The sequence below is a fragment of the Simochromis diagramma genome, unplaced genomic scaffold (genome assembly GCF_900408965.1).
Source record: "Simochromis diagramma unplaced genomic scaffold, fSimDia1.1 OVJJ01000510.1, whole genome shotgun sequence".
In the NCBI taxonomy this organism is placed as follows: Eukaryota; Metazoa; Chordata; class Actinopteri; order Cichliformes; family Cichlidae; genus Simochromis; species Simochromis diagramma.
In genome coordinates, this window is record NW_024387326.1 from 462,185 (window position 1) to 476,950 (window position 14,766).

At 38.5% G+C, this 14,766-nt stretch overlaps 2 protein-coding genes across 2 annotated transcripts; one reads left to right on the forward strand and one right to left on the reverse strand.

The window, feature by feature from the left end:
* Positions 1–3,248: 3,248 nt before the first annotated feature.
* On the forward strand, positions 3,249–6,451 carry nme4 (NME/NM23 nucleoside diphosphate kinase 4). The gene is made up of 5 exons (XM_040006153.1): positions 3,249–3,700; positions 4,662–4,792; positions 4,872–4,973; positions 5,107–5,219; positions 5,356–6,451. Exons 1-5 carry the CDS (start codon positions 3,562–3,564, stop codon positions 5,474–5,476), a joined length of 606 nt encoding a protein of 201 aa, XP_039862087.1. The 5' UTR covers positions 3,249–3,561; the 3' UTR covers positions 5,477–6,451.
* Positions 6,452–7,193: 742 nt separating this feature from the next.
* On the reverse strand, positions 7,194–13,871 carry eps8l1a (eps8 like 1a). The gene is made up of 14 exons (XM_040006154.1): positions 13,804–13,871; positions 12,915–13,026; positions 12,751–12,809; positions 12,400–12,538; positions 11,202–11,290; positions 11,049–11,123; positions 10,828–10,976; positions 10,488–10,679; positions 10,156–10,261; positions 9,914–10,054; positions 9,641–9,776; positions 8,725–8,872; positions 8,219–8,351; positions 7,194–7,564 (listed from the first exon to the last, which is right to left on the reverse strand). Exons 2-14 carry the CDS (start codon positions 13,024–13,026, stop codon positions 7,547–7,549), a joined length of 1,497 nt encoding a protein of 498 aa, XP_039862088.1. The 5' UTR covers positions 13,804–13,871; the 3' UTR covers positions 7,194–7,546.
* Positions 13,872–14,766: the final 895 nt, after the last annotated feature.

Below are 14,766 nucleotides of genomic sequence, written 5' to 3' on the forward strand. Positions count from 1 at the left end.
TCTCTGTGCCCTCTGCTGGTCATCTTATAGTATTCATAATGAGAATTTTTTTTATTAGAGATTATGTTTTCCTTTACTTCACTACAGTCATCTACTGTAGAATATGTTTTAGACTTTTTATTTATTTTTTGTTTTGTTTATTTGTAATTGTCAGGGACCAAGCAGTAAAGCATAAAGGACACAGGTGGTTTTAATTCAAAAAAGGGGTTTTATTGACCCAAAAATATGAAAACATATTTAACAAAGCCAAAACTTAAACAGGCAGACCAATAAAAGAGGTCAACTCAATAGAATAAACTCAAGAGAATAATTAACAAAACCTCAAACAAACACATGATAAACTGACCTGCTGAAATGACACACGGGGGAACTTAAATACCGGTTTAGCTAAACCAAATGACACACACGGGGGAAAACAAGATGGCTGCCATATAACCAACTAATACAAAACAATGAAACAAACATGAAACACCCCCCAGGCAATGAAGCATGTGGTGCAATCCAATTAGGCTGTCAGTGGTACTTCAGGTCTTGCAGCCCTTTGCCACACCTTTTGCCAGACAGGAGAAGCCAACCCCCAGGTAACTCAAACAAAGAAAGATGTATTAATATAACATAAAACAGAACTTTGACCTTGCAAGGTTAATATGTGTGCACGCCATATAAACATTGGAAGGTGTGATGGAAAAATAAATACATTTAATAAAGAAACAATATTGAACAATAAATAGAATATTTTAAAGTAGTGACTAAATTAAACTAAAGTGAATCAACAGGTGGTGAGGTGTGGAGCTTACCATGTGTGGCATGCCATCACAGTAATATGCAAAAAATGTTCCTTTTCTGATCCACTGGATCAGACAGAACAAGAAAAAACCAACAGAAGCCTTGAAACATGACATCACATAAAATCAATCACATGACAAATATGTGCAGACTCACATGTACAAGGTGGAAAAGAACAATGGTGCATTTTCATAAATTATGAAAAGATGTCACAAACTCAAGCAGCAACATGGCTCTAATGTTGTCTGGCTTTGTGTATCCTAAGCTTACATTAAATGTGACTGCTTAGTGGACTCTGTCAACTGCACTCAGTTTGATAAGAGAGGATTTTGGTTACAAAATGTCACCTTGATGCTGATTAGTACCGTGCAGTCTAGTCAGCGTCAAGTCTAGACTGCAAAAAAGATGATGCTTAGGAAAATTTAAAGGGAGCAGCAGTTTATTGAAAAATCTGCAAATATAAATCCACATATAAGGGAATTTTAACAAAACTGAATATGACCAACTTTATACGTCTGCACTGTCTGTATTGGCGTGGCTGTATGTCAGGTGGCAGAGCAGGTCAGCTACTAACTGGAAGGTTGGTGGTTCTGCTCCAGTCAGGATACTAACCCCATGTTGCTCTCCGATGCATCTATCGGAGTGTGAAAGTGTCTGGATGTTAGATACGGAGCACTTAACACTTTAGAAAAAAAGTAATTGGGTGAATGAATTTGTTGTATAAAGTGCTTTAAGTCAGAGTAGAAAAGCGCTATATAAGAACCAGTTCATTTACCATGAACTCTCTTAGTCACGCTGTCTTGTAATGTACCTAATTAGTCTTCAGGAATAGTTCTCTTCAGGCTTCTTGAAGCACGTTCAAAGCTCTTCTCTGGATGTTGGCTGCATTTTTCCTGTCCTTTTTCAACATGATGCCACGCTGCTTCAGTAATGTTGCAGTCTGGGCTTTGGGGAGGCCGATCCATGTCTCATCTAAGTGCTCCATTTTGTGTTTTTCTATCCAGGTATGATTTTGCTACACTCCTTTGTGATCATTGTCATGCTGACTAATGAAGCTGTTGCCTGGTGGTATTTCATGCTGGATGATAATCTGACTACTTTTCTGCATTCATAATTTCCTCAACCCTTTCACCATTTTACAAATGACTAGACATTCACTGTTGTACATTTATCCTGACCACCTCTATATTACTGAAAATGACTTGAACCAAAGTTTTCAAAATTGAGTTCATCACTCCATAAGACCTGTTGCCACTGAGATATGCTGTGACAGGAAAAAAGTATGTTTCCCCTTCCCGATTTCGGTTTTTAAATCATGAGTTAACTTATTAATGGGAAAAAGTTATCCAAACCTACCTTCATGAATCATGAGTTAATTGTGATTAACCACATTTTTCCTTCCTTTTTTTTTTTTTTTTTTTTTGAAAGCTGAGTTCAGTTTCACTCACCACACCCAGGACAGATTACTGCCAGACCTGTTGGATCAAGAAATCACTTAACCAGAACCTGTCTGACAAAGTAAGATACGCTAAAAAACAAAGAAAAAGCAGCACATGACACCATTATCCACAAATGGAGAAAATTTGAAACAGTGGTGAATGGTGAGTGCACTGACGACTCGTCCAGGTGTTCACATATAAACCAGAACAACATCTAGTTCATGATTCAACAATAAGAAAGAGTCCAGGCAAAAAAAGCCTCCACAGGAGTTCAAAGAAGAATACCAAAAAGAACTCAAAGGCTCATTTCACATTTACCAAAAACCATGTTAATGATCCCCAAGACTTCTGGGAAAATATTCTGTGGACTCAAGAAAAAAACCTGAACTTTTTAGAAGGTTTCAGTCCTGTTACATCTGCAAAAAACTAGCACAGCATTTCATAAAAAGAACATCATACCAACAGTCAAACATGGTGGTGGTAGTGTGACCGTCTGAGTCTGCTTTGCTGCTTCAGACCTTGAAGACTTGCTGTAATTGATTGAACTATCTTTGTTGAATATTAAAATTTGTTTGATAAACTGAAATATGAAAGAGTGACAAATACTCAGAAAACTAAGAAACCAGGAAGGCGACAAATACTTTTTCATACAGTCCTGTATATCCAATTTGTTAAGCTTGTATTTGATGCTGATCAAATCCTTAATTTCAGTGAAGTTCTAGTTACATCCACAGGTCATTTAAATATTTTTGTTGAAATACCACCTAACAGTTGCAATTGTAAATTGCGGTAAGTGCCAGATCTAAAGAAAGTCACAGATTTGCAAATGTGAGTTGTGGAGGCTGAATGACTAACAGACATCTGGCAAGTACAGATGTTACTTTAAAACAACAAAAAAAGATGCGTTTCGGAGGCTGAATGGTCATAAAATGGCCATTTTAACATATCTTTGCTTCTGCTTTGCGTCTCCTAAATGTTTTGTTATTATTTAGAAATACACATTTTTCAACAAAAAAAAAGGGCAAAGTGAAGAGCAAGATCAGTGTTCAGCTCTTAAACTGAGCTGGATTTCACCTGCAGAAAGGCGAAAATATCAACTAAATAAGATTTATGCGTGGAAGTGTTTCTTTTGAAATCCATCGGGTTGAAAGCGAAGGGAGATTTTGAGTGACGCACGCGTGTACGGAGAACTAACACAGGTCTGGCATCACTGGAGTTAAATTTCAGATTGAGTGACAATGAGGAGAGACGCACAGAGGGATCACTCGTGAGTTTTTATTGATGAGGGTTGACTTCACTCAGTAGAGGCTGATAAAACGCACGTCACATTACGGCCATGCTGCAGCTGCGCGTTTTTAACAGACTTCTCCAACACTTTTATTGGAGGACTCAAGAATCCACAAAAGGTCTGTTACCTGGTTTTCCTTCTCAGCTGTGGGGTGGGTACAGATCTACCTGGCGAAGAAACAAATCAAGTAAGTGACTCATTTTGTACCAGCTGCTAAGTAAAGCCATATGTTTTGCATAGTAGATAAGTATTAGTCCTTCAGATAGAACTTACGCGATTCGTTTGTTAAGAAGTGGCGATTTAAAGCAGTTGGATGCAAATTTTATGTTTTTAAGTGAATGTTCATGAATTGCGAATTAAAAATGTGCACAGTATCTTGAATACGCGATTTTTACACAGTGAAAATGACACTCAAACTGTCACTGTCGAAACCGATTTTAAAAGATTTCTGTTAGCACCGAGTCTAACAAACTTTAGTCTGTTAGACTCGGTCCAAGGCGCAGAGTCCAAGGCAAAGTTTGTTTGACCCAAACTTAACGGACACATTTGGGAAAACAAACTTGCTTGCCAAAAGCTCGGGTCATGAACTGGAACTAGGTTAGGGGTACAAAAGTTAAACGGTGCGCAATACCGACACACAAAACGCAAGTCCCATACAACACACCCAAACCTCTGTGCCAGAACCAGACTTCCATCCAGCCCGCTATGGTGTCGCTGTATTTCGCTGTCGCAGCCGGTCTTAAAGATGCAAGGAGACTGCAGTTCTCGTGGATAGTCACGTGTGAATAATTGATAGCGTGCAGTCATTCATAAGGGGCTGTGTGCAGCTTCTATTCTGTGTGTTCTGTAGCTAAACAAAAGCCATACCTCTCATATGCAGTTTTGTTCAGTGAGGGTTGTTGGTCTGTTTTAGGGGTGCAAACTCGCATGCGCGCGTTAGTTTGTGTTGTGGGGACGTTGTGTCCCACACACACACAAATGCACGTCTGTGCGTGCGTGCGTGTGTGTTGATATGATAAATGTTGATATGATAAATACCACACATTTATAAACTGAGACACCTGCAGACTTTAGTTTGTTATTTTTTATAGTCTTCCCTGCAGCATGGTTAACAACCATTGCTCCTCTTTTGTGTCTGCTCACATCAGGTCTTCCAGATGTGAGGGAGAGGACTCTCATAGCCGTGAAACCAGATGGAGTTCAACGCCGTCTTGTCGGGCAAATAATTCACCGGTTTGAGCAGCGGGGATTCAAGCTGGTTGGCCTGAAGATGGTGCAGGTATAAGAGTTTGATGTGTGTGTGTGTGTGTGTGTGTGTGATCTGCAAGTTTCTTGTTGAATCTGTCTCTGTTTGAAAGGCGTCTGAGGATCTCCTGTCTCAGCACTACCGTGAGCTGAGAGCTAAGCCCTTCTATCCTAGTCTGCAGCATTACATGACCTCAGGGCCTGTGGTGGTCATGGTGAGTGCTCCTCTGTCTGCCTCTTTCGAGGATACTCCTGGTTTTCTCCTTGTTACTTTTCTGCTTATTCTTGTTATAGTTCTTCAGTAGGTTTATCAGTCTTGCCAACACATGCTGCTTTACTTTTATTTAGGTATGGGAGGGGCCCAATGTAGTCCAGACATCACGTAAAATGGTAGGACACACTAACCCAACTGAAGCTCAGGCGGGCACAGTCAGAGGAGATTTCAGCGTCCATGTCAGCAGGTAACCTGACTTTATTTCATTTCATTATGTGTGCTGATATTTGTGACATAAAACTGATTTTTAACATTAAAGCCTATGAAGGTATGTGCTTTTATGACGTGTCAGTACAGTAACCATGTGTGTTGGTCACTTAAAGGAACGTTGTCCATGCCAGTGATTCACTGGAGGGTGCTCAACGGGAGATCCAGCTGTGGTTTCAGGGAAAGGATCTCCTGAACTGGGAATGCTGCAACCAGGGCAACATGATGGAGGACTGAAGATGCTTGACAGTTCAAGGCAGTGAGAATCAGTAATAACTACCTCTTCTCCTGCTGCCTAATGACAGTGCCACCACAGTTTCTTTCTCTAAGTAATTTACCTCATTAAGTGCACTAAGAATCAAAAGATTTTTGCTAAAGCAAATGTGAGATTTTAGAATACCAACTACGCATATGTACATATAATACAGTAGGCATCTTAGTCTTAGCATTGGATTATTATTGCTATACACCAACCAGCTACAACCATGGAAAAATACTGACTGGGACTACTGGGCATGCACTTAAGGTACCCCAAAGGCTAAGTGGCTCCTGATCTAGACCCTCTGCTTGTCAGTTTCTGCTTCATTCATGAAGGTAACTATCTTTTCAAAGAAAGAAAAATGAACAACAACCAAAAAGTTAGAAAATCTCTGCAAATAGAGAGCAATGTTTAGGTGCAGAATGGCTGTAAAGCCTGCAAACGGCCATAATGAGATACAAAGTCCACACAAACAGATGTGAGTTTTGGATCACAAAGAGACACAAAACGATCACGGGCAAAAAATGTTTCTCTACCTTTTTTTTTTTTTTTTTTTTTTTTTAATTTTGATCTGCAAGTCTTTCAGAGTGCCTGCCTACTCCAGCAGAGCAATACATCTACCCACTTTGCAGAAATAATTCAGTAATGGTATGAAGAACATGACAGAAAGCTCGAAGTGTTGACTTGGCTTCCAAATTCCTCAGATTATGATCTGATTGAGTATCTGTGGGCCGTGCCAGAAAAACGAGTCTAACGCACAGAAATACAACCTTTTAGGTTAAGACTTGAAGGATCTGCTGCTAATGTCTTGGTGCTTGATACTACAGGGTCCAGTTAGAAGACTTATCAGAGCTGTTTTTGTACCATAATGGGTCTACAATATTAGACAGCTGGTCTTGATTTTTGTGACTGATGAGTGCATTGTTTCTGGTTAATAGTTATATGCATTTGGTCTAACAAAGAGTGTGTGTGTGTGTGTGTGTGTGTGTGTGTGTGTGTGTGTGTGTGTGTGTGTGTGTGTGTTGTTTATACTGTTAGTTCCCCTTCCCCACATCTGGCCCACTGTAATGTGATTATTCTCATTAACAAATATAATTATTATTTAATGTATACATAATTAAACTGTTTACTTGACCTCTGTCCTCAGATAACCTAAGTGCAATTTTATATGTGATTTGAAATTTTGTGATACATTTTTTTTAACTGAAAACATGAAATAATCTTTCTACCTCTCAAGAAATTAAACAGGAGTTTCCCCCATAATGTTAACTAACTGCTATCAGGTATCAGAGTTTTTATGTGAGTTTACATTTGTAGTATCGCTTTCTCGTGGTTATTTTTAATCATGCTTTAACTCTTTGCACTGCTTCAAAATGTCTTAAGTATTAAAGTGAGGAGTCTATATGCAATTGCCATCTTTTTATGTATAATTTATATATAACAACAAGCAAAATAATGAAATACAGTTCATAGATATATATATATATATATATATATTGCCATCTTTATACACACACACACACACACACACACACACACCACACACACACACACACACACACACATATATATATATATATATATATATATATATATATATATATATATATATATATATATATATCTCAGTGTTGTAAATTATGGTATTTCAGGGTTATAAGCATTGAAAGACAGCATATATTTTAGGTTGGGGGGTTACTGTCATACAAATATGTTAGCTGTAAAAAAAAAAAAAAAAAATCATGCACTGCATGGAAGGAATACAATTAAACCTGCATGAAGATTACAAACATGTCAAACTAAAAACCAGACGACAACAACAACAACAACAAATTGGTTCCCAGAGTATTTAAATAGAATTTCTTTTAAAATCTGTTGTTTTTGTTGATAAATTAACAGACTCTGTGATTAAAATATGAGCATTACCTCTATATCAAATAAGCATTCATGTCACATCTGTATTGAAGGATATTTTAACTCTGTTACAATAAATCACTCTTTCTTTGTGAGTTAATCTTTAACTCTTGGATCCATCGAAGCATCCAGTTCTAAAGTTTTTGTGCATTCTGGGGAGGACAGAAGATATAATTTATTTTCACTTCTTAATGAAATTAAAGTTCTTGATCATATTTTTAAAAGAAAATCAGATTTAAACACATCACCAAAAACTATCTGTTTATGAAGTCTATTTACTAAAAGCAAGAAAAATTACAAAAGCTGCCCACCCCACACCAAGTATAGGCAACATGTGACACATAAACATGGACTATCTTGTGGATAGTTTGGTTTTTTTACTAGTTAAATTTGCTCTGATTTACAATTTTCCTTTTTTTTTTTTTTTTAAATAGACAAGTTGACAAATGTTCTTACCCCAATTAAGTTTTGTTGACAAAATTTGTGAATAGGTATGTTCATTTGTAAATATTTAAATGTTGCAAATACTTCAAATAGATTGTGTTTGGCATTTACTTCCACTTAAATGAAACTATGACCACATTTTAAAAACTAATTTATACATGAGTGCATTCAATTTGAAATTGCTCACGTTTTTGCCATTGTAAATCTTTAATCAGTTTGGGGCAGTGGCAATAATGTAAGTCTGTGCATAAGTCAAGGCTGAGCAAACAAATGACTCAACACTCACCCAAGCATATCTTTGCAAATACACACATACACACAAACTAGTACATCCAGATTAAAAAAAAAAAAAGGGAACAAACCTTAAGCAGAGTCTTCTCTGCCATTATCTGGCTGTAAACATTTTCACCCTCTTCTGGTGCCACCGCAACAAACTCCTCCTTATTTAGGGAGAACAGCTGCGCTCCGTTTAAAATTCCCAGGCTCTCAACAGTGCTGAGCAGGAATGAATTACAAGATCAGCATTTTTGTGCTTTCACTGTGAAAAAGATCCTATTTTTAATATTCACCTTTTAATTTCTAAAGAAGAACTTGACTTTTAAGTCCAATTCATTACCCAGTAAAGCTATGATAAACAGTAAAGCTACAATACTTAAGCTATTTTAATCCTTATACAACTTCAGGGTTTTTGAAACCTACATCTGCAGTATTGCACACATTTATCTCCTGGCTAGCAGGAGTGCTAGTGCTAATGTGCAAAACCAATATAATATAAAAATTAAACAACATGTTTAAACATGCTATTCCTTAGTGGAGCTTGAGTACTAACTCTAGCTAATATGAACAAATATGTTTGTGGAGTACTCACACTGCGCTGAAGCCTTTGGCAGTAAGCCAGGCTGCCACCTCAGAAGATGGAGAGTCATAGTTCAGAGGTGTAGAGTTATCAGCTGTCTGTTTAAATGAGCCTCTTCTCCGGGCTATCCTTTGTAGAAGCTCATCATTCATTATGAGAACTGTACAAAGAAGAAAAACAACTGCATTTATATACACCTGTACAGTTGTAGCTGCAGTTGCATTTATTGCTTAACATCAACAACTATGAGCCTTGCCTGTTTGATTTATGTGAAAGCAGGAATTCATGTCATATAATGCAATAAACATCATGATTTTGATTATGAAAAACACTTTAGTCAGCTGAAATAAAAAATCTATACCAGACCTTTGCTGAATTACATTTTACACATATCAAACTAAAGTAAAAGTTATATTTATATGAACGTATCGTTCCCCTTTACAAAGTGTTCTTTTTGTAATACCAAGCAACTTAAATTCCAAAGCAGAAATACATCTTATATTATAATAAAAAAAAACATTTTAAATTTATGTTAAAACCATTAAATACGTTTTAAGATTGAAAACTTTAAATAAGAACATATTCCAGTGATTTGCAAACTTCACAAATCTATATTTTAACTTGATTTTCAGCCTGTCCCTTAAGATTTCTCCAGATTCTCTGAATCTTTTGATAATACTATACCCTCTCATAGATGATTTATTTCATGTTTGTGACTGGTTGCCAGTTAGCCAGTTAGCCTTGCCTACAAAATGCTCCTCCAGCTATTTCTTTTTAGTACCGGTTACTTTTCCAGGCATTTCTTGTACCAACTTTTTTTAGATGCGCTGCTGCCATCAAATTCAAAAGTCATGAAATAGTAAAACGTGTCAATTTTCTTAGTTTTCATATGTGTTTATGACGTTTCTGTCTGCCCATATTCATTTACCTCTGTCAGGTTCATCTCCCTGCATCCTTGTAGATGGTAAAACCATGCTTTGAGGTCGCACTGCTGGGGTTGCTGTAGTGGGACCCCCGCTTGATGGGGTGTATGAGAAGCGCTTTGAGTGAGGGACAGGACCTGCCTTTTGTTGTGAAAAAAAGCAGGAATGAACAAAAACTACATGACAACATTAGCCAAGAAATCACAGTATGTACAGTTTCTGAGGCAGTGGCACAAATAAAATTCTGTGTATTTGTGTAGCTGTGTGTCGTCTTATACCTGTGACTCCCTGTGCACCACTGAGCCATCTTTCTCCGTCTTATTCAGAGCAGACACAGGCTCCAAAATGTTAAAAGGAACAAATCCTATCTCGCCATAGCTGTTCCGACACTTCCACCAGCGTTTTGATGAGTCAATCACCTACGGAAAGATGACTCTCATTAGCCAAGTTGTGTGACGTACTCCTGGATCTAAACTCTACTTTTGTATTCAGATCGCCACCCATATTTCAGGGTGTGTACCTCAAGTGTTTCTCCTTTTAGCACAGAGAGTTCACTGCTGTTTCTGGCGACAAAGTCGTAACTGCAGCGGTAATGGCTCTCACCGTGCGCATGTCCATTTCCGTCTCTGAAAAACAGATAGTATTTAAAAGATATGCAAAACATAAAAAAAATAAACATGAAACTGGAGCCAGATATCAGTAATCTTAATCATGGTTTGCCACTAAAAGCACTTGACTGATTTGATTCTAGCCAGTAAGAATACAGCCTCCACAAAAACAATCACAACTGCTATGAAACCATAATAATGTCTTGCTCTATTTGTATGTATTTACACTTCTTCAGTGGCCTACCTGGGGCTCTGTGCTGCCTGTTGAGCTTCTTCCTGCTGACTTTGTTTCTGCTTGGTTTCATTGAAAGCATCTACTTTGTGCTGAAGCTCGATGGGATCTTCAAAAGGCTGGCCAGTAGAGTCATGAGTCTGAGGTTTCCACCCATCCAGAAAGACAGGTGTATACGGAGGAACAGTCACACCGAGGTGGGAGCTGGAGAAAGTGGAACGAGCCTGTCATTAAAACCGTGTTGTGCACAGTCTCTAGTAAAGCTGACATTCACACACACACACACACACACACACACACACACACACACACACACACACACACACACACACACACACACACACACAGAGACCTGGGTGAGGTCCAGCTGGTCCCCAGTGAAGTCCACAGCTCATTTTCCTCTAAAGTCAGATGTTCCTGGAGCAGTTTAACGGCACCATTGGTCAAAGCAGGACTGATGATGGATGCAGCTAATGCTGGCCCCCCAGTGGTATTCACCATCTGTAAGAGAGGTCTCTACAGTAAAGATCAAAGAAAGAGGAAAAGAAGAAAAAGCACTAAATGAGGTCTCACCAGTCTGAGAGGCACAAAGATGTGGTGGAGCAGCTCTGGGGCATTGGGCTGAGAGATGTATGACTTCAGGCGGTCCTGAAAAAAATCAATTTTGTTTTTTGTATCTATCAAAGAAATCTCTTTATGCTTAAATAGAACGTAGTCTAATCATACCAGCAGACTGAAGGAGTACTTGATTTTCTGAAAGATGTTCACAAAGTCTTCTTCTGGGGGAGGACTGGCTTTCATGGTCAACAAACCATCTGCACACAGAACAGCAAAATATATACACCATAGACATAAAACATAAGGTTGTTATAACCACAGCGTACAAGTATTGCTTTTACCGATACATTTACTAAATCTAGAATCAAGTTTAACATCATTCTACTCACATACAAGGTCTTGAGTAATCAGACCCCCATCTTATCTTAAAGACCAAATAGTAACATATCACCCCAATAGAGCACTTTGCTCCTCAGTTACTTGAGGTTCTTATGGTGTTTAAAAGTACAATGGGAAGCAGAGCCTTCAGCCTGTCCTTGAGCCTGGTTCTGCTGGAGGTCTCTTCCTGTTAAAAGGGAGCTTTTCCTTCCCACTTTCACCAAAGTGCTTGCTCATTGGGAGGGGTGGGGGGGGGTCACTTGATTATTGTTTTTTTTCTGTTTTCTCTGTATTATTGTGGGCTTCTTGGTCACTATGCAAATAAAATTGAACTGAACGGAGTATATCTGGAGCATGATACAGACTATCATGTGGATGCTAACACTTTAGTTTGGGGAAAATTCTGAAAAACAAATAAAAGTAGAAATGAACAGAAACACTAGAAGCACAACATACCATGACCTTTGTTCTAGCTTGTCACAGCAAGTGCTTGTATAAGACAAAGTAATGACTAATAAGAGCCTTCCTTTAGTCCATCCCAGTGTTAATTTAGGAAACACCCAGATGAGTTTGCCAAGTTAGACAAAAAGAGAAATACTTAGTGACTCAGACTCAGACATTAATTGTGCCCGATATAAAACATAATAATATCATGCTATATGAAAAAGCAGCAGTGCATAAACGTGTTCAGGTACTTGCATGCCTTGTGTCTTAGACATTCTCACGATGTGCAGGAATTTTCTGAGTTACCCGAATGTTTGTTTGTTTTTTTCATCCTGCCTGTTGAGTTTCAGTGTGTAAAATATTGAGTCAATGTCAATCGCTCCTTCCTCCACATGTCTGAAGCTCACTTTCATCTGCTAACCTACATTTTAAATTTCAACCTTATCCAAAACATATCTGGCTCTTCGGTATCACTCGAAGAGACAGGTTTCCTTGTTTCCAATATAAGTCATTTATTTTGGTCAGAAATTGTCGAGGTCCTCACCTTCTTGGGTCTTTTTATCCTTCTTGGTCTTCCTCTCGTTTTTCTTTTTCCTTTGGTTGAGGACAGTCTGGGCTTCTGCCGCCTGTTGTAAGCGCGACATGAATCGCTCCACATCGTCAAAGCAGTGGTTCATAATCTCCTGAGGAATGATTCACACACGAGGCTCTCATCATATCGCTTGTTTTTGATTTTAAAGAACACTACACCACATCGGTTTACTGTTTCTAAAGTTTAGATAATAAATCTGGGGTTATTGTTCATATGTGTGTGATTTTCTGATTGTGTTGATAATTTCTAAGTCTTGTTTGTACCCACTCATGTATACAAAAAAAGAGGCGTATGAGTACGTACCACTTCTCTGTCTGCATTCAGTGGAGGGATCTGATTCGACTCCCCACTGGTACCATTCTCTGAGCAGAAATAGAACAAGGCCATTAATTCAAAGTTTACAAAAAGCATATGCAAAAGATGGAAACACGTTTTTGCCAACACCACATTCTTGGAGAGGAGTGTACCTTTGCCAGACTTGTTAGGAACCCCATCAGAAAGCTCCTGCTGTCCTTTAAGGACCATAACTCGGACACCTGAAGGCTTTCTAGGGAGCACCGATGGAAGTGATGTTGACATCTGTTTCACGTGGACATAAACAGAATTCAATGTAATATACACAGAATGGGGAATGATGTTTTGGTAGCACAGCAATGACATTTACCCTTTTTTTATGTCTCCTTTCTTGTCCCACTTGAATTGTTATATTTGATCTCTCGTCCTTAGCGTCTTTAAACATTCACATGTAGATAACTAGTCTTCAATGATATAAAAGATTCTCATTAACTTTGCCTGCCTGACATCTTGCCGTCATATTAATTATACCCATTACATTAAAAAGAAAAGACGATTAAGAGCACAACAATGGCACATACCACAGGCTGATTGTAAGAATGCAGAATATTCAGCATTGTGCATACTGGCATGTTCACATGCAGGTAAGTGACAGGTACACTACAGCAAAAGATACCAGATGGTATGCAGATGATGCAACAATCAAAGCGCGACAGAGAAACTCCACCACAGCTCAGTTTTTCTTAAAAGGCTGTCCTTTACAGGTCATACAGTAGCTTTCTATCCTGACATCTCATCTTTCTGCCTTTCTCCTTCAGCAGTTCATGCAATTAACAGCAAGCAAATACACGCCCTGACGTTTTGATCACCTGTTTGTACACCGCCCCAAATGTACTCCTCTGAGAAACATTACTGACACAAGATAGCCGTCCTAGATCTAACAGGTGTATCTGTCTCTCTCAGTTCCTACCTCTGTTTTTTCCCCCTCTCTTTCTCTTTCTCACCCTCTCTCTCTCACACACACATACACTTTACACAAGTTAATTCTTTAAACCGACATACATCAACGTACCTTTTGGTGCGTCTCGCGTGTTTGAATCCGGGGTAAAGACACCACTCCTCCTGCTCAAGTGACTGTAGTGAGTTTGGCTGTTTTGCGAGAGGATGTCTTTCCTCCTTGGGATGTGCCAAAACAAGAAAAACAAGTCTGGCGTCCTTTCGTAGTCACACTGCATTGTTTTATTCCCTCCTATAACACACAGATACAGAGGTTGGCTCTCTCCCTCCCTCCCTGAGATTCTTTCTCTGCATCTTGGTGAGCTTCTCCTTCCTTATCACAGGTATTTCAATCAACAACTGCCTGTGGCTTATGCCCAGAGCCTAACGTGATCCGCATTGCATTCTTTCTCACCAATGTAGCACAGTCTTACTCAAGCACACCACCTCCACTCATTCAGAGAAATTAAGTTTCATTTGAGCCGAGGCCAAAGCCACCATAAAAGCTGTTGGTAAAGATCTAATTTATTTGTCCTTTTACTTTGTATTCATGAACTTGTCTTTAGTTTCTACCTGCTAATCGCACAGTCACAAAAATAATAAGAATAAATTAAATATCCAGGATGCTATTTATTTATTCTAGTTGTCTCTTTCTTGGGTTCTTGTTACCCAATGGAAACCAAAGCGAATAATTAAAGGGTGAATCACTTATTAACCATTCACTATACACAATTTTTACTTGGTGTGTAATGACTGAAAGAATTAATGCCTGAAAAAGATAAGAAATCTGTAATTTACAGAATAATGTTGCAATTAATCACATTTTAGGAAACAACTTTTGAGGCTTAACTCAACCAGGCCTTGTTTAGCTCTCACACCTTGGCTGAGGTTCTTTATCAACCTTAGGGTGAATACTGATGGTTTAAAACAAAATGAAAGATGACAAATACAACCCTAAGGTTAATGTTTTATTTCTGAGCACAAAGGAATTCCACATTGACTTTATGCAGGTAGGCATGCAGCAGAAAA